Raw genomic sequence first — 17,118 nt, 5'->3', positions numbered from 1 at the left:
TTGCATTTTTTTGAAGGAAAAATGGTGTTTATAATTTATTAATACTTAATTAGGCTTCAGTAAAATTAATTTTCATAAGGAGATTTTCAATTTTGAAATAAAATTAACCGTTTATCGGTTATATTGCGTTTTAAAACACCGAAACCGGCGGAATTAGTAAACTAAACTAAATTTCCGACCGGCCCTTTTGCTAAAAATAGCTTTTCTCGTCCTTTCAACCGCAAATCAATTTGACCAGATCGATCAGGTGAGCTCAATTAATGTTTAAATGTCGATTGGATTAAAAAATTCATGAATTTGCTAGGTCATTCTTGCGGTGCATGTTTCGCCTGCTCGTCCGCAGAATGTCCAGCAGCCTGCAGGTGCTCGAGGAGGCGGCCCTCTTCGAGCAGGTCAGGGCGCACATCGTGCCCGACTTTTCTGTAAAGGGCCACAAAGGGTTAGCGGGGCGAGTGGGTGTCGTCGGCGGCTCCGAGGAATACACGGGGGCGCCCTTCTTTGCGGCCATGAGCGCCCTGAGGACAGGCTGCGACCTCGCGCACGTCTTCTGCCTCCCGCAAGCTGCACCTGTCATCAAAGGTTACAGCCCTGACCTCATCGTGCACCCTTTACTCGGACACGCCGAAAAGGTAGGACAGAATAAATTGTGTATTCTTTGGAGATCTAGAAAGGCCAATTAAAGATCCAAGAAATTTTAAACTGTTAAAATTAAATAATTAACCAATTAACGTATTTTAAAATAAAGGGCTTTTGAACTTTCCAAATTAAAGTAATGCCTTTGAATTATATTAAAGGGATTCATAGGTCCATTATATGCATTATTAAAAATAAAATTATAGATAAGAAAAGATACGTAATTATAAATTTCAAATTAAAACTACACATTTTAAAATTTTAACTTGATTGTATACTTTTTAATAAGGCCACTGGTATTATTTTCATCTGGTCCACTGATTTTTGTTTTATCTCTTCGTATTTTTTTGCTTTAATTTTTTAATTTACCGCGCTTTAAGAATATTAAGAGCCTTTCACAAATTATTCATGAGAAACAAAACTTCACTATCTTCATTCTTGTCATTCTTGTAGAAATGAAATAATTTTGTAATATTTAATTTCATTAGATAAAATTATGCATTCACTTCATTAACTATTAAAAATCATGGCAATTAAGTTTGTAAACAATTAACAATTAAATTAAATTGTTAGTAAACAAAGTATTGAAAATAACAATTATTTAAAATTATTATTGATATTGAAAATTAACGATATTGAAGGAAAAAGTGGCTGAGACAGTTGGTCCCTGGCTGCCTCGTCTGCACACGGTGATCATTGGTCCAGGTTTGGGACGCGACCCTCAGGTGCTGGAAGGCGTTTCGCACGTCATTGACCTTTGCAGAGAGGCGGCCAAACCACTGGTGGTCGACGCAGACGGCCTATGGTTGGCCACCCTGCGGCCGGACCTTTTCAAGGTACTTACCAAATAAAATGGCACATTAAAATGAACCCTGATGTCCTTCTAGGACTACCCTGGTCCTCTGGTACTGACGCCCAACGTGGTCGAGTACGAGCGTTTGGCCAAAGCCATTGGCCAGGGCGAAGGTGCTATGGCCGCCGCATTTGGCCCGAACACGGTCGTCCTGCGCAAGGGCCCTAGTGACCTGATCGAAGGCGCCTTAGGTGAAAAGGTCGAGTGCACAGCTCAGGGCAGTTGGCGGCGTTGCGGTGGCCAGGGCGACCTTCTCTCAGGATCAATTGGCACCTTCCTTTCTTGGGAGGTGTATCAAAAGGTTGAAGGGCCGCAAACTGGCATCAGGGCGGCCTACGCGGCTTGCAGACTGGTCAGGGACATGAATCGAAGGGCGTTTGCCAAGAGTGGACGCAGCACTTGTGCGTCGGACATGCTGGCCGAGGTGCACGGGGCGTTTGAAGAGCTCTACGGCCAGTAGAGATTAATCATTGGTTTGAAATTTAAACTTGAACTGAATTTGAATGAACGTTTTTGATGAATTAACGAGGTACAGAAATTGGGGCGTGTTAAACTGACACATAGTTTGGAAGAAATAAAAAATCCAAAATTCATTTAAATATTCCCTAATAGAGATTAAATTAATTTTCGTTGAATTCAAACTCTTGAATTGGGTTGTATGAGATTTCATTGTGTTTCTCAGTTTGTTTTAAGTAGAAGAGCACAATTAATTAATCTTCATCTAATTCAAGTTTCAATTCAACAACAAAAATTGAAAGAAGTGTGCAGTTTAAAAAGTTTGATGATTGTCAAGATAAAGATTACTGGTTTTTTCATTAACCTCTCAAGACTGATGTAAACCGAATCCATTTTTACTAGTGTTTTTTCCAGAATTATCTATCGTTCATGCATAAGTTTTTAATTTTTTTTAATGTTATTAAAAATAACAATTCCAGCGTGTGTATTTCGAATAAAATGATAAAAACTAATTAAATTTATCCCCACAGACTTTATCTTTTCCCTCCAAACAAAGCAATAATAATAATTTTGTAAATTATCTAGTTTTAATCCAACTAGAAAACAATTTTCGATGCGAAAAACAACCGGCCAGGCACAAACATTAGCGTTGGGAGGCGACGCAATCAAAACCAAATTGTTCAGGAATTAAAAGTTGATGCGCCTCGTCCTATTAACTAAGCCAGCGAAGATGCAGGCGGTAGCAATTAAAATGCGAACGAACGAACGAAAGCCGCTCTCGGTTGTGATTTATGGGCAGGAACAATATTTGAAGGGTGGCGAACGTCACGCGCCGAACTTTCGGCGAGGCACCTTAAACCCCGCGCGCCGTATATTTCTGCGGCGCGCGATAAGACGATTATTTGCTCACTCGGTGCGTTGGGCAAGCGTTGCTCATTCAAATTAGGTCGGTCGGAGCCCATTCCAATTGAAATTAAACGTGGCCCTAATTAGAGTGAAGCGGCGCGCGCGGGAGGAGCTGCAATTGCCCGATGAGCCACTTGAGCTCACTTCCTTTCAAGAAATTTAGCTTTTTATATTTTTTTGAAAGTTTTAATCTTTAAAAAATATATCTGATTTTAACTTAAAATTTTTAAAATTATTTAGTATCATTTGACATTTTTAGTTACTAAATTTTATTTTTGCATTCCACTCATGTCGTTGACTCTCAACATAAATTTTGAGCTGTCTCTCGAGGATGGAAAGAGCTGCCGGACCTTTTTCTTGGTCATTATCTTCAATCTAGTTCATTAAAAACGTAATGCACGCCATGTGTCGCGTCTGTGATACCACGAGTTTATTCATGCAGATTGAAGGTTCCACCACAATTTACTTACAGACTTGTTATCCAATCAAGGGTCGCTTCGTACCTTCTCAAAATAAATTTTGATTTATCACATGTTTCTGAAAATTTACTGTCATTTTACTCTTAATTTATCAACTTTCAGTGTAATGCATCAAAAATTTCAATTGGGAAAAAACTTCAGCTTGTGCACATTTGCAGTTTGATATAAATATGAAAATGAGGAATTCCAATAATTTTATTTTATTGCATTTTAAAAAGAATTAACTTTTACTATAGGTTTTATTTTCTAATTTAGTTAATATTTTTATTATTTACAAGATCAGATTTTATATGATCATAAAATTACAATCACAATTCCATTAATTCATTATATTTATACTGAGATGTTATCAGATTTTTACGAAAATTTAAGCGTAGAAACTCAACACTGAGGTTTGGTTGCCTCTGACCAGCATGAAGGGTGGCATGTCCCTGGTCAGAACCTCTAGCCACGCCATGTAGAGTGGCGCCGAAACGACGCCCTTTCTCGGCATGGGCATCGTCCTGTTTGGGAAATTAATTTTTACACGTTTTCTTATCATATTATGTTGTCCTTACATCACAATCATGTTTGAGTCTCGCGAGTGTTGCTGCAAAAGCTCCCTGAGACGTAGCTGCCGCTCCGTCTTGTTCACCAGAAGTTTGAGTTCAGAATCAGAAATGAAGAATTCTAGATTCAAAAAATGCAAGATTGAAATACGGAATTGCATCAGTCGAAATTTTTACTGTTGTCCTTCGAGCTTGTAGGGCTGTTGTCCTCTCTGAAAGGTTTTATGATATCCTCAAACAAACGGGCCGTTTTTGGGTGTGGCTTTTCACTCACATCGTGGACCATGGTTAGATTTGCATAATCAATACGGAATTTTGAAAGAAGGCTCGCCATACTAGGAGATATTTATTAAATCTGGTAAAATATATTGCAAAGTTATTTACTTTCTCTCCTCAATTTGCATTTCATCTTTTTTGTCAATGAGTGTGAAAATTCTCAATTTTGATCCTGCCCACTTCTTTCTTGTTGAAATTATGTACGGAAGAAGCAGAGTCAAACCTTGTAAATTATCAAAATTAGGTGGTTTGAATATAAAAGTTTGAAATTTTTACCTCCGTCGTCGTAAAGCCACCAAATGTCTATAGTACCCTTTTTCTGTTTTCTCAGGAAGATTGAATCCGTTTCCATTGCTGTTGTCGATACAGTTGGACCCTCTTCCATTCCCCTAATGAAATTCACATAAAATTTAAATTAATTACTCTGTCTTACAAATCATAACCCAAAATTAACCTGTACATATTAATATAACTGGCTGCTGGACTCTTCTTGCCTTTTCCAACTGGATTCTCAGGAGTTAGATGCGTTGAGAGGTTGTATCGATGAAGGGCTGGACTCTCCGGAATTTCACTTTCACTGAAACCTATAACTGGATCAGCAAACAATACTTCAGATATGAAATCTCATACCCTCGTTTATGAAGCAACCCTCAGAATCAACCCTTGGGAACGCTTGGTAGCTGCCCTTTGATCCAATCACACTTTGGCCGTTGTCCAAACCAGTCTTCAGCCGAACAATCGCAATGGAAACTCGGTTTGTAAAAGCATCGCTGTTTTTTTTTTTAAATGATGATTTTTTTCATTATTTAAGCAGTTTTTTTTTACTCACTGCAAAATGTCAAAGTATTCGACCACATCTTCTGGCGTGCTCACTTGCCACTCGGCTTTGTAGCCCATGAGCAAAATATTTGGCTTCATCCTTCCAATACCGGACGCTTGCAGCAAAGCCCTGGTGCCCATCTCGACCGATAAGCTGTCGACCAAAGAGAAAAAGGCGCGCATTTTTCGCTCTTTGAAGAACTGGATGGCCGAATTCACAGCTGACTGGCGCTCTCTGTGCGACAAGGGTTGCTGAAAATTGGACACACGGACGTAAATTTTTTAATGGCATATGATTTATTTCAACTTGCTGGAGAAACACAGCCGCAGATCAAAAGAGAAAGTCGTTTTGTGATCAAGTTTGCAAAGTCGAGAAGCGCCGGTCTGCTGGTTGGGTGTCCTGCGAGCACCAAAATTTGCGGCCGGTAATTTTTGACGTGATCCTCGATGTTGTTGAGGGACTGGACGGCACTCAACGTGGTGTTGTAAGTCTGAGCCTGAGTTGAGGCTCCCCAGTTAACATCTAATGTGAGGAAAGTATTGTTTTGATTTTTGATTAATTTTAATTCATTTTCTCACTTAAGTCTTATAGTGAATTTTTATAGAAGAGAAAAAAATTGAATTTAAATTTTCTGAACAATATTTGGTGATCAACTTTTTGCTATACATAAATGTATAAGTATTTTTTCTGCACCAGTATTGAAATAAAAAAATTAATTTATGCAACTGGTAGAGCATGCTTGTAACGCACGTTGCCTATCTAAATCTTACCTGGTTTGCGATACACGACAAAGAAGTAAAGCAGTGCGATGACGCCTACTGTAATAAGGGCCATGATCCAATCAATCAAAATCATCAGAATGATGCAGATGAATGTCATTATCAAGCTCAGCCATTTGTTGTAGTACTGTAAATTAATTAATTTCAGTTTCAAAAGGCAGAGTTAAGTTTAGGTGTTTACCGTAAAAGTTGGTCTCCATCCAAGCGGCTTGACAAAAGCAGCGTGAAACGTGCAAAAATTGATGAAAGCGTATGCGGCCAAGTAGAAATTGGACACAAGATTTGCAATGGCATTGAGATCGGCTGTAAACAAATGACTGTTAAAATTTCCAAAGAAAAATACAAGTTTGGACAGGTTCTATTGCATTGCGAAATTTTTTGTTTTGTTTATCTAGTTTATCGAATGGCCAGTTTTGTTTTTGTCACTTTTTGCAACTCACCGATCAAAACAAACGCGATGGAGACGAGCGCAGTGAGCACATACGCGCGGTAGGGTTCTCCGTGCAAGCCGTAGGGCTTCCCAAACCAAGAGATTCCTGGGTAGATTCCGTCATTGCCCAACGCCTGGATAATTCTCGGCACTGATAGCAAATTTGTCATGGCTGTCGATAACGTGGCTGCAAAACAGCCTGCGTATATGAAAGGGCCCCACGCAGACATTAGCTGCATTACCTGCGGCAAAAAAACGAAGTTAATTTTACTCTAGAAATAATATGACGTGATGAAAATTTGACGTGTTCAAAGTTTAAAGATACTTTTCTCAATTCAGCATTTATCAAAGTTTTCTCTCAAAACTGAAACGAGCAAGACGGTTATAGATACGCTCAATAGTTAATTTTAAGATTATAATTTTTAAAACCAATTTCTGCATTTCTAGAGGTTTAGGTTTTACAACTAAACAATAAATAATATCATGAAAAATATGATAACGCCTTTTTAAGTAAGATGATTTTTTTACAAAATGCATTGATACTGTACCGAATAATCGTTGTAAAGCCCGTAACTGCACTTTCTGTATGTACAGTCGGTAAATGTTCCATTGGCAACCTCTTCAACAATACCACTCGTTTCTCTCAACTGCCCACCACCCACGAGTAGCACAAACAGAACGTAAGAAAGCATGGTCATCAAGATAGCTAAAAGGGTGCCTTTTGGGATTGCACCCTCAGGATCCTGTTAAGAAAATTTGCAATCAATGTTTGATACTGACAAAAAACTTTTTGCCGCACCTTGAGATCGCCGGAAATGTTGGCACCAGCCTGCACACCCGTCACAGAGGTGAAGAAAATCGAGAAAACCGTGAAAAAGTTCTGATTAACGCCCTCGCTGAACCGAAATCCAGGTCCTATATTTTCAGCGTACACCGATACTATAAACAAATGTAAACAGTGAAAATCTTTATTTTAGCAAATTTTAACTGACGCACCATTTAGGCCGACAAAGCCTTGAGCATATGCAACTTCGTTTTGAGGCCCCATGAAAACGCCCACGCAGTAATCGACTATTGCACCAACAATTACCACACCAAAAACGTCTTGGGCCTGAAAAAAAATATTATTTAGCAAATTAGTACTAAATTTCCTACGCGTTGATATTTTTCAAAACTTTCTGTGAGTGATACGCGTGGTTTTTTATGTCTGTGAGGAAAAAATGATGAAGAGAAAATTGATTCATTTTCATTAATATGACTCAAGTAAAATCAAAATAAAAAATAAATGACTCATCAAATTTTCAATGTGGCGTAAAATATATGAGCTTCAATAAATGAGCAAATAAACGTTTAAGAGAATCTTATCACGGGGAGAACTTGAGTTTTTCTCACTGTACGGGATTTAAAGATAAAAACGGTAATATCGGGGTAAAAAGGCAAATACTCACAATGACTTCATAATCCATTCCCACAGCACAAATGACAATAAGAATAACGACAGTGGCACTTCCAATGATCCGGCTGTCGTTGACGCTGTTGTCAATGATTTTGTATCCTTGTTGTTTCAGTAAAGAGTTAAGCGAGTCACAAAATCCAATTGTGTTCATCGAGGCGGAAACTGTGTTGGCAAAGGCAAAAACCAAACCGACCGAGGCGCCGAACTCAGGGCCCAGGGACCGCGAAATGATGTAGTAGATTCCACCTGGGGACGGCTTGAATTAGAAATTTTGAAACTCTCGACTGCCATTTTAAAATTTACCTCCTTTGATCACACCGTTCGTACTGATCGCGGAGAGGGACAGGGTGGTCACTGTGCACACAAAAGCGGAAAAAGCAATGATGACCAAGGCCAAGCCTATACAATATGCAACGTGAAATTTATTTTCAATTTGTGTGTGTCAATCTTTTACCGATTCCAGCATGACCGACGACCCAAGAGACACGCAAGAAAAGCATGACACCCCAAATATTTAAAGCCACTGATAAAAAGACGCCCTGGATCCAGCCTAATTTAACGTGTCCCTGAGCTTCATGTCCAGATGCTGGTTGATCCGTCTGGAAAATGTGATTTATAAATTTAGTAGATAGTTATTGAGCAAAAAATATTATTTTAAAAATTTTTAATGGAAAATTGACAGGTTTAAACAGTTTTGTCAATTTTTTCCATCACTTTTGGTTTTTAGAAAAAGGTTACTTGATCAATTGAATTCATTTTAAAGCTTTCATATTTATGAAATTTTTTATAGTTATCAATATTTTGTTTTTCAAAGAATTTTTGGAACCAAATTGAGTTTTTTTTTTAAATAAGGAAGAGTCAAATTTAGGTGAAATTTTCCAGGTTTAGTCGTTATGAAGCAAAAAGTCTATATAAGCCATTTACTGCTCATAAAATTTTTTTATCTCAGTGTAAACAGGAGTAAAATAAAATTAATAATGTTTTGATTTTATTGTTATTTGTTATTTTGGTTTTAAAACTTATAAAACAAGTTATTTTCAAAGAAGAAAAATCACTATAATTGACAAATGAATTTCTCTTTATCACAAAAAAATCATTTGTTTGAAATTTATATTAAATTTTATACAAACATTATGTCACACAAATTCTAGATTACTACAAATTAAAATTCAACAGAAGAAAACAGATTAAGTCCAAAAATCTCAACCAGAATGAATTTTTTAGTCAATTTAAAAAAGAATTTGACTTTTTGCTGAGAATTGTTAAGATGTGTGTTTTTTTTACAACATAATACGTATTAGATGCATAAAATGCTGTTAGTTATTTATTGAGCAGCTAGTTAATTTAATCATTAATTTAGTCATTTTTATATAACGTTAATGAAATCAAATTTTGTCTCTAATGGTATTTTCTGACCTTTTCCTCCTCAACTCCCTCATACAGCTCGCCAAAGGTAGGTCTTTGGACGGCGGCCACGGACATGAGGTTTCGGTAGTTGTCAATCCGGGGCAGCACATCGCGGGTCATCTGGGCCAACGACCTTTTGCGTGGCGTGACCGTGTTGGCGTTGCCATTTGCAAAACTCGTTTCCTGCATGACGAGGGGTGGCGGTGGCGGATTTGTTCCCCTCACCTCGAACCTTTCAGTCATCGTCCAAACTGACTTTCGTCGCCTTAAAACTCTTTTATACCTGACGATTATCTCTCACAAGGGAAACAGGACGCCTGCTGGGAGAGATACTACTTGCTAGATTATGTCATAAAAAATGCGTAAAAACGTGTCGGCAATTAGTTCTGAAAGAAACAAAATTAAGTAATTTTTGGCTTACAAATTTCATTTAAAAGTAATAGTAATTAAAGAATGCAGATTTTTTTTAATATTGTTTTAAATCAAGTTTTTTTTTTACAAAAATTTAGCATTTTTACTATTTTTAGCATGGAGTGTCTAAAAAGCTGATATTATAAATAGGAAGAGAATTAAAAAAAGTTTCATTTGAAATAAAGTCCAATTTGAAAGCAATTAATATAAAAGAAAAAATTAAGATCATTATGAAAACAGTGGGAGCTGAATGACTCATTTATGATTTTAATAAATTCGGGATGCACTCAGGTAGGATCTCGCAGATGAAATATATGTAGGAAGAGCAGCTTAAATCTGTTAACTCGTATTTTCTAGCTTTGTGACAGTATGTCATTCTCAAGCAAGTTTCATTTTTATGTTGAGATGTAAAAAGTCTGGCTGGAAGTTTTCTGTTGATTTCATCGCCATTCGTCCATTTAAAATCGCCTGGTTCTCGCCCAATGTCGTTTGCTCCAACCCAGTAAGATAGTCTATACCTAAGCGCTGTAATATCAAAATTAATCAAAATTATTATCGTAAAGTGTATTATATAAAAACTAGCCTGAAGATCCTGTGCTGTTTGTTTTGATCAATTCAGTAAGGTCTTCCAATTTTTGTTCAGAGTCAATTATAACCAGCCGCATATTAAATTTTCCACAGAACTCTTGTGCTTCATTCCAAGTATGCTGTTATCGGTTTGCGAGAAAACGAGATTATATTTGCTGAACGTAGCTGGTTTTCAAATTCCAAAACTCACTCTGCTAATTGTATAGTGGATGTAGAAACTTCCTGTTTTGAAGTGCACAATATTGCTGAGGTCTTCTGTGATTTTATATAAATAATTTAGCACCTGATTAGTACAAGTAAAATCTCAAAGCTCACTTGATTTGTGACACTTGCTAATTGTTGTCTGAGAAACTTCAAAGATGAAATATTATTTTCTCACAATCAGTTGCTTACCGTGTCAATTTTGTTAATAACTGAACTCATTTCTAATTGTAAATTTTCAGTCATGAGTTGTAATTTATCCAGAGTGCTTTGAAATTTCTTCTGTGTGCTGCTTATCTCCTACATAAATGAGAAATTTTTCGTTTACTTCATTCACTTTCAAAAAATTATTTTACTCCGATGAGGTCACGAAGCGTTTCAAACTTTTCCTCCGAAATTTCAGAAAAATTTTCCTGTTGCTGTTAGATTGAATAAAATAGTTTAATTATCAAATATTTGTTCTTACTCCATAGTGTACGTTCCTGGAACATTTTTAATTTGTATTTATGCACACATAATTAGAAGTGAAAACCTGGACAAAATGTTATTTCCTTATTTACCTTAATTTCAAATTTTCCATGATTAAATCAGCCTTCAGTACGCAAAAATCATCTGCTTCATTCTAAATTTTTATTTGCCATAAAATAATTGACTCGATTTAATTTTTCAATTATAATTATATTATAAATTTTTCATTAACTCACTTGTTGTTGGCTCCAGACAGCGGTTTTCAGTGTCACCATCAAAACTAAAAACACAAACCCCTTCATAGCCACAATAAGCATACAATCGAGCAACTCTAGGATATGTTTTAATGTGCGGCACTTAAATGCGATTGCTCGAGTTGACTTCAAGCACTCGGCTGGGAACATTTTTCGTTTTGCGAATTTTAATTAGGTGAATTCTCACGGTCACCTGAGAAATTGAGTCGGGCAGCTGTTTCAATGTCAAAAGTCAGGAAAAAATGACATCATATAATCATAATTGAAATAGATTAATTAGAAATTTTTTCATTCTTCTTTGAAATTTTTGAATTTCTTTGAAATCTTTACCATTGCGAGTTGAAGGTGAAAATTTAATTGAAATATGACACGTGTTCTGACTGAAAAACTTTTATTTCGTCAAACAACAGTTTTTTATTTATGTTTGTGCAAATGAACATTTTATTGGGAGATAAATTTAAACAATTTCTTTTATTTAATGTTTTAAAATGATTATAAAATTAACTTACAATTTTAACTGAAACAATTAAAAACCATTTAAGAAGCTGAATTCGAGCAAAATATTATTGTTAAAAGTTTAACTTCTCTTGCATAATATAAATAACAGTTTCTATTGTTAACATGTCTAAAAATTATTCTGGATGAAAACTGGTGAAATGAGACATATTTCGTTAGTGTGTTTTGGCTACAAACATGGGATTAATTATATTCCTTGAACCTTAAAATCACTTAAAATAAGTTTTACATTCAAAAGATTCTACGCGTAGAAGCTCAGAACTGAAGTTTGATTTCCTCTGACCAGCATGAAGGGCGGCATGTCCCTCGACAAAACCTCCAGCCAAGCCATGTACAGAGGCGCTGAAACGACTCCTTTTCTCGGCATTGGCATGGTCCTGGACCGAATACTTGAATAAGAAAGTTACTTGAAAAAATAATCTGTCAAACTTACATAACAATCAAATTGGCATCCTTAGAGTGCTGGAGCAAAAGCTCGCGCAATCGCAACTGCCTCTCCGTTTTGTATTTCAACGCGATAAGTTCAGAAGCTTTCACAACATCGGCTATTTATGCAGAAAAGTTTACCTTGTTTGCCAGAGAAGTATTTTGTTTATTACCGTCAGCAGCTCCAGGTCTCTCCCGGAAGGGCTTAATGATCTCCTCGAAAAACATGTTTGTGCTTGGGTGCGGTTTTTCACTAACGTTGTGAATCATGGTCAGACTAGCGTAGTCGATTCTGAATTTCGAAAGCAAGCTGGCCATACTGAAATCAGAATTATTTTGTAATATAAATACTGAAAATTATTATTTCAATTCATTACTTTCGCTCTTCCACTTCAAACTGATCCTTTTTGTTGACGAGGGCGAAAATTCGCAGCCGGCACCCAGACCAGTTGTGTCTTGTTGTTAAAATGTATGGCAAAAGAAGGGTTAATCCTGAATGATGAGGGAAAATGTGAAACTTTTTCAGAAAAGATATGAGAAACTTTTCACCTCCATCATCATATAACCACCAGACGTCGATGGTTCCTTTCTTCGGTGGCGAATCAAAAATTGCAACACACTGCAGCACTTCGTGAGGGAGAGGGTTGCCATTGGCTCCACTGCAACAATTTTGGGTTGAAAATTTTAAATTAATTTTAAAAAAACTAGATTTTTTTTTTAATATTAATTAATTATTTAAATTTAAAGTGAATTCTATGAAAATATTTCTAGTATTTTTGTGACAAATTCAAAAGTTTGTGGCGCAAAAGCAAAACTTATATTCAAATTTATGAAAACCTGAACAAGTTTTTCTCAAGCGACTGCGTCTTTCTCTTGTGCCTGAGGATTTCCTGTGGGGTTCTCTCTACAGCTTTGGCCGAATTTAAAACGTACTTGTGGTTCAGAGGCCCCTCGGTCGATTCGTAAGCTGAAATTTTAACTTTGAAAAACACTTTTTTAAATTTTAACACCACGGCGTACCCAGGTTGATGAAATTGTCCGACGCAACTCTGGCCAAACTGGGCGCACTGTGATTCCCTCCATTTGCACCACTTTCTTGCTCCTCTTCATGTTCTGTGAATTGACTGAAGTCCAGTCCACCTCTCACTCGCAAAATAGCCACGGCCAGTCGATTATCAAACGCTTCACTGATAAAAAAAATTTGATTTATTAAAAGAAAATTAAATTCTAATACGACGATAATTGTGTGCAGAATATAATTTTTTTTAGGTTTAATTTAGCAGTCAAATGAGTTTTAAATTAAAAATTGATCTTTTTACTGCAAAACGTTGAAGTATTCGTGCAGTTCAGCGTTTGGTGCGAGTAGCCACTCATTTTTGTAGCCCATAAGTAAAACGTTTGGCCGCAATTTTCCAATTCCCGTTGCCTGTAGAAGGGCTCGGGCTCCCTGTTCAAAATTCAAGCCGTCAACCACTGTGAAAAATGCTCGAACTTTGTTGGCCTCCAGAAATTTATTCGCATCGCTGATGCATTTCGATCTCTGTACGTAGGTCAACTCTTTCTAAATTTTGAATCAAATTAAATATTTAAAACATCATTGCAATATTAATAGTACTTCACTGATTTTTCCGCACAAAAGCAGAGATAAGTTTTTGGTGATTTGCGAGGCAAGTTGCATAACGGCAGGTCTCGCCGTGGGGTTTCCGGAAAGCAGTAAAATTTGGGGTCTGTAATTTTTTACGTGTTCGCTGGTCTGATTCAAACTGTAAACAGCACCAAGCGTCGTGTTGTAGGTCTGCGCCTGAGTTGAAGAGCCCCAGTTTACGTCTATCCAAATTTTTAAAACAAGGGTTCATTTAAACAAAAAGTGAATTTTAAAAATTGCCAACCTGGATTTCTGTAGACCACCACAAGGTACAGGGCTATTATAATGACGTAGGTAATTAGTGAGGTGACCCAACTGATCAGGAACATTATGGCCACACAGACGATAAATCCAATTAGGCTCAACCATTTATTGTAAAACTAATTAAATTTATATATATTTTTTTTTAAATTGATATTAAATATTTTTTAATATTCTTACTCTGAACGTTGGCCTCCAACCAATCGGTTTGACGAAAGCGGCGTGGAAAGTGCAGAAATTAATCAGTGCGTATGAGGCCAAGTAGAAGTTTGAAATCAGGGGTGCAATTACATTAAGCTCGGCTGAAATTCATAAATTTTTAATTATTTGGATCTTTTTCCTAATAATTTAAAAATTGTTTTTTTGAGATTGTGAAGAAGAGAAAAATATTTATCTGCGTTTTTTTCTTTCATTTTTTTTAAGGAACTTTTTTAGTGTGTTTTCGATTTTTGTATGACATGCTTCTCAAGTGCTAATTTTTAATAACCAGTTTTATTATTTTTATTTTGTATTAGAATTCAAACTTACCAATCAGTAGAAAGGCGCCTGATATAATAAAGGTCAGCACATATCCTCGGAATGGTTCATCCTTTTTTGTGTATCCCTTGGAGAAGAAAATCAAACCAGGATAGATCTTGTCGTAGCCAAGCGCCCTAACCAGTTTGGGCACGGACAGCAAGTTAGTAAGGGCGGTTGACAAAGTGGCCGCAAAGCAGCCGGCGTAAATGAAAGGGCCCCAGACAGACATGAGTTGCATAACCTAAAATAATTGTCAAAATTCACTGATTTTAAATGAATCATTTTTTTTTCATTCAAATTACGGAATAGCTATTTTGGAGACCATATTCGCAATGGCGTGCAGTGCAATTAACATAAGTGCCATTTGCCAGCTCCTCCACCATTCCACTGGCATCCCTCAGGGCACCACCTCCGGCAAGAATGACGAAAAGTCCATAGGAAAACATAGAAATGGCCAGAGCGAGTAAAGTTCCCTTCGGGATTGCGGAGGCTGGGTCCTAAAAATGAAATGAATACATTTTAAAAACAATGTAAAGAAATTTTTATTGTTATTCGTACCTTCAGATCGCCAGAAATATTCGCCCCGGCTTGAATTCCTGTTACAGAAGGAAAGAAAATGGCGAAGACGGAAAAGAAATCTTGATTAACGCCCTCGCTGAAACGGTAGTCAGTGCCCATATTTTTTCCCAGTTGATCAACTGGAGAGGAAATTAAAAAAGTTTGACAAATATTCTGAATATTTAATGAAGAACCTACAGCTCCATCCAGGAAATCCTTTTACGATTTGCTCGTCGCTCTGAGGCCCGCGAAGTGTGCCCACGATAAAGTCCACAATTGCTCCAGAAATAATTACGACCAGCACGTTTTGCGCCTTGAAATTTATTTTAAAATATTTCAATTTTTATAGAGTATTTTGACCTACTTTGACTTCCCACTCCATTCCGACGGCGCAAATGACAATCATGATAACCAGGGCGATCATGCCCACAAGTCGGACGTCGTTAATGCCGCCATCGATTATTTTCAGGCCGTGCGACTTCAGCAAATCGTTCAGCGAGTCGCAAAAACCAATTGTGTTCATCGAGGCGGCAACGGCGTTAGCAAACGCAAACACAATTCCAACCGAGGCGCCGAATTCCGGGCCAAGAGAACGCGAAATGATGTAGTAAATTCCACCTGTATTAGAACATTTCCATAATTGCGCCAATCATTATTTCTTGGTTTTTATAAACCTCCTTTCACTTCTCCGTTAGTACTAATTGCTGACAGGGACAGGGTTGTGATGACACAAACGCCGGCCGAAATTCCAATGATGACCAGAGACATCGCTTTTCAAATGTAAAGTTTCAATAATTGTTTAATTTTATATTCGCTTCAAAACTCACTAACGCCTGCCTGAGCTACGACCCATGACAAACGAAGGAAAAGCATCACACCCCAAATGTTGAGCAAAACAGGGATGAGAACGCCCTGAATCCACCCCAGTTTAAAGTGGTGTCCGCCTCCACCGTGCGCCTCACCAGTGGGCTCATCCTATAATCATTTAAAAAAAGCTGTTATAATACTTTAAAGAAGTAGTTTAGAATTTAATTTGTTTAAATTTAATTATTTCTAGCATGTTTTAAGTTGTGGTTTTTAAACTATTGTTTAAATTAACAGAAATCAATGTTAATTCTAGCTGGGCCTTTTTTATCAATTGATTTAAAAAAAATTGAAAATTTAACAATAAAAAAATTCGAGCTAAATAGTAATTCTACAAAATTTCTAGAAGCATTTTCTCTATAAAATTATTTGTTATTTGAAAAATAATAATTATTATTATTATTAATCTCTAACAAGAATTGACTAATAAATTAAACAATCTTAAAATTTAGCAGTTAAATTATCATGGAGGATACCTTATCATCCTTGACCCCTTCATGCAGTTCGCCAAGGGTGGGTCGTTGCGCCGCCTGAATCGAAAGCAGATTCCTGTAATTGTCCATGCGAGGCAACGCCTCGCGCGTCATGTGGACAAGGGATCTTCGGGGCCCCAGGTGGGCCGCCGAGGGCTGCGGGTCCATTGAGAGATTCGTTTCGAGGACGCCGTTTTCAGGAACGTCTGCCATATTACTGTTGCGGCGCCGAGTTTCAATAACTTGACGCACGCTGAATCTGCTGCTGTCCATCCCTGCCGCTCAGGTGGCAAGAGATGTGAGAAAATCCTCGCACCTTCCTTTTATAGCGCGGCCATCATGCCTAAGTTACTAGAGATCTGAGCGAGCAAAATCCTCTAAACTCAATTAAATAAGCTAATTTTTGACACAAAATTTATTTTTCAATAATAAATTAATTCACCAACACCAGTTGATGGTTAAAATTTTTGCTAGATATTTTGAAGAAAGTTAAATTTCTCTTATATCGTAGGGGAGAGATATTTTTATTTAAATTTTGCTGCCTACCCTTTTATTTAATAAAAAAATTATTGGTCAAATACATTTTTTTACACGCTTGTATTTTCAGTAAGCGCGTGACTCTGATATCCAACTAATTAAACTTTCAATTAGAGTCCAGCTGCAAACTGAGGTGTAAATTTTCTTTCAGAGGTGTGGAACAGACGCAACTGCAGTGAAGTTGCCTTAACAAGTGACCACCAAGAAAATTCCCTTTGTATGTCATTTTGATGGTAGTGATTTGTATCTGCATTTCCTATCATTTTGAGGTAGCCCTGATTATACTGCAATTATGGCTTTCGTTTCGGAACATTTGGAAGTCAATAAATCCGTCAAATTTTGACGAGAATTCAT

General features: G+C 37.0%; 5 protein-coding genes across 7 annotated transcripts in view; 2 read left to right on the top strand and 3 right to left on the bottom strand.

The window, feature by feature from the left end:
- Positions 1–344: 344 nt before the first annotated feature.
- LOC132203313 (ATP-dependent (S)-NAD(P)H-hydrate dehydratase) lies at positions 345–1,946 on the top strand. The gene is made up of 3 exons (XM_059630983.1): positions 345–629; positions 1,275–1,469; positions 1,521–1,946. The coding sequence occupies exons 1-3, from the start codon at positions 345–347 to the stop codon at positions 1,944–1,946; spliced, it is 906 nt and encodes a 301-aa protein (XP_059486966.1).
- LOC132203100 (adipokinetic hormone/corazonin-related peptide receptor variant I-like) overlaps positions 493–17,118 on the top strand; it is a 65,707-nt gene continuing 49,081 nt past the window's right edge. The window contains exon 1 of the mRNA XM_059630578.1: positions 493–629. The gene's annotated coding sequence lies outside the window, so the exon portion shown is untranslated. The remainder of the gene's footprint in view (positions 630–17,118) is intronic.
- On the bottom strand, positions 3,566–9,421 carry LOC132203047 (bumetanide-sensitive sodium-(potassium)-chloride cotransporter-like). Of its 2 annotated transcripts, none has more exons than XM_059630485.1 (19): positions 9,053–9,421; positions 8,091–8,235; positions 7,940–8,035; positions 7,629–7,882; positions 7,177–7,291; positions 6,980–7,119; positions 6,729–6,923; positions 6,191–6,422; positions 5,932–6,053; positions 5,742–5,877; positions 5,282–5,493; positions 4,981–5,222; positions 4,782–4,921; positions 4,606–4,735; positions 4,428–4,540; positions 4,260–4,374; positions 4,053–4,210; positions 3,885–3,996; positions 3,566–3,830 (listed from the first exon to the last, which is right to left on the bottom strand). In XM_059630485.1, the coding sequence occupies exons 1-19, from the start codon at positions 9,284–9,286 to the stop codon at positions 3,695–3,697; spliced, it is 3,027 nt and encodes a 1,008-aa protein (XP_059486468.1). In that variant the 5' UTR covers positions 9,287–9,421; the 3' UTR covers positions 3,566–3,694. The 2 variants fall into 2 exon arrangements, with proteins under 2 accessions (XP_059486468.1, XP_059486469.1); XM_059630486.1 differs by having other exon boundaries at positions 4,612–4,735.
- On the bottom strand, positions 9,561–11,074 carry LOC132203048 (uncharacterized). Of its 2 annotated transcripts, none has more exons than XM_059630487.1 (9): positions 10,948–11,074; positions 10,804–10,865; positions 10,710–10,725; positions 10,600–10,662; positions 10,436–10,543; positions 10,358–10,385; positions 10,233–10,297; positions 10,038–10,161; positions 9,561–9,979 (listed from the first exon to the last, which is right to left on the bottom strand). In XM_059630487.1, exons 1-9 carry the CDS (start codon positions 11,026–11,028, stop codon positions 9,714–9,716), a joined length of 813 nt encoding a protein of 270 aa, XP_059486470.1. In that variant the 5' UTR covers positions 11,029–11,074; the 3' UTR covers positions 9,561–9,713. The 2 variants fall into 2 exon arrangements, with proteins under 2 accessions (XP_059486470.1, XP_059486471.1); XM_059630488.1 differs by having other exon boundaries at positions 10,600–10,656.
- LOC132202982 (bumetanide-sensitive sodium-(potassium)-chloride cotransporter) lies at positions 11,381–16,509 on the bottom strand. Its single transcript, XM_059630376.1, has 19 exons — positions 16,231–16,509; positions 15,718–15,865; positions 15,565–15,660; positions 15,255–15,508; positions 15,089–15,203; positions 14,891–15,030; positions 14,635–14,829; positions 14,342–14,573; positions 13,994–14,115; positions 13,797–13,932; positions 13,523–13,734; positions 13,227–13,468; positions 12,928–13,094; positions 12,745–12,874; positions 12,457–12,566; positions 12,285–12,399; positions 12,081–12,226; positions 11,915–12,026; positions 11,381–11,858 (listed from the first exon to the last, which is right to left on the bottom strand). The coding sequence occupies exons 1-19, from the start codon at positions 16,498–16,500 to the stop codon at positions 11,723–11,725; spliced, it is 3,078 nt and encodes a 1,025-aa protein (XP_059486359.1). The 5' UTR covers positions 16,501–16,509; the 3' UTR covers positions 11,381–11,722.

Source organism: Neocloeon triangulifer, unplaced genomic scaffold, assembly GCF_031216515.1.
Source record: "Neocloeon triangulifer isolate White Clay Creek 2 clone unplaced genomic scaffold, ASM3121651v1 ptg000017l, whole genome shotgun sequence".
Classification (NCBI taxonomy): Eukaryota; Metazoa; Arthropoda; class Insecta; order Ephemeroptera; family Baetidae; genus Neocloeon; species Neocloeon triangulifer.
This window is presented reverse-complemented; position numbering and strand designations above follow the sequence as displayed.

Excerpts from the sequence above, each read along its gene's own strand:
- LOC132203313 (XM_059630983.1), top strand. The coding sequence starts at position 345 with ATGTCCAGCAGCCTGCAGGTGCTCGAGGAGGCGGCCCTCTTCGAGCAG. Across the intron at positions 630-1,274 it reads TACTCGGACACGCCGAAAAG|GAAAAAGTGGCTGAGACAGT; the intron begins GTAGGACAGAAT and ends ACGATATTGAAG. Across the intron at positions 1,470-1,520 it reads TGCGGCCGGACCTTTTCAAG|GACTACCCTGGTCCTCTGGT; the intron begins GTACTTACCAAA and ends ATGTCCTTCTAG.
- LOC132203047 (XM_059630485.1), bottom strand. The coding sequence starts at position 9,286 with ATGACTGAAAGGTTCGAGGTGAGGGGAACAAATCCGCCACCGCCACCC. Across the intron at positions 4,375-4,427 it reads GTGGCTTTACGACGACGGAG|GTTTGACTCTGCTTCTTCCG; the intron begins GTAAAAATTTCA and ends ATAATTTACAAG. Across the intron at positions 4,211-4,259 it reads ATGCAAATTGAGGAGAGAAA|TATGGCGAGCCTTCTTTCAA; the intron begins GTAAATAACTTT and ends AATATCTCCTAG.
- LOC132203048 (XM_059630487.1), bottom strand. The coding sequence starts at position 11,028 with ATGCTTATTGTGGCTATGAAGGGGTTTGTGTTTTTAGTTTTGATGGTG. Across the intron at positions 10,866-10,947 it reads CTGTCTGGAGCCAACAACAA|AATGAAGCAGATGATTTTTG; the intron begins GTGAGTTAATGA and ends ATAAAAATTTAG. Across the intron at positions 10,386-10,435 it reads TTATTAACAAAATTGACACG|ACAACAATTAGCAAGTGTCA; the intron begins GTAAGCAACTGA and ends GAAGTTTCTCAG.
- LOC132202982 (XM_059630376.1), bottom strand. The coding sequence starts at position 16,500 with ATGGACAGCAGCAGATTCAGCGTGCGTCAAGTTATTGAAACTCGGCGC. Across the intron at positions 15,509-15,564 it reads TAACGGAGAAGTGAAAGGAG|GTGGAATTTACTACATCATT; the intron begins GTTTATAAAAAC and ends GTTCTAATACAG. Across the intron at positions 14,116-14,341 it reads AGGCGCCTTTCTACTGATTG|CCGAGCTTAATGTAATTGCA; the intron begins GTAAGTTTGAAT and ends TATGAATTTCAG.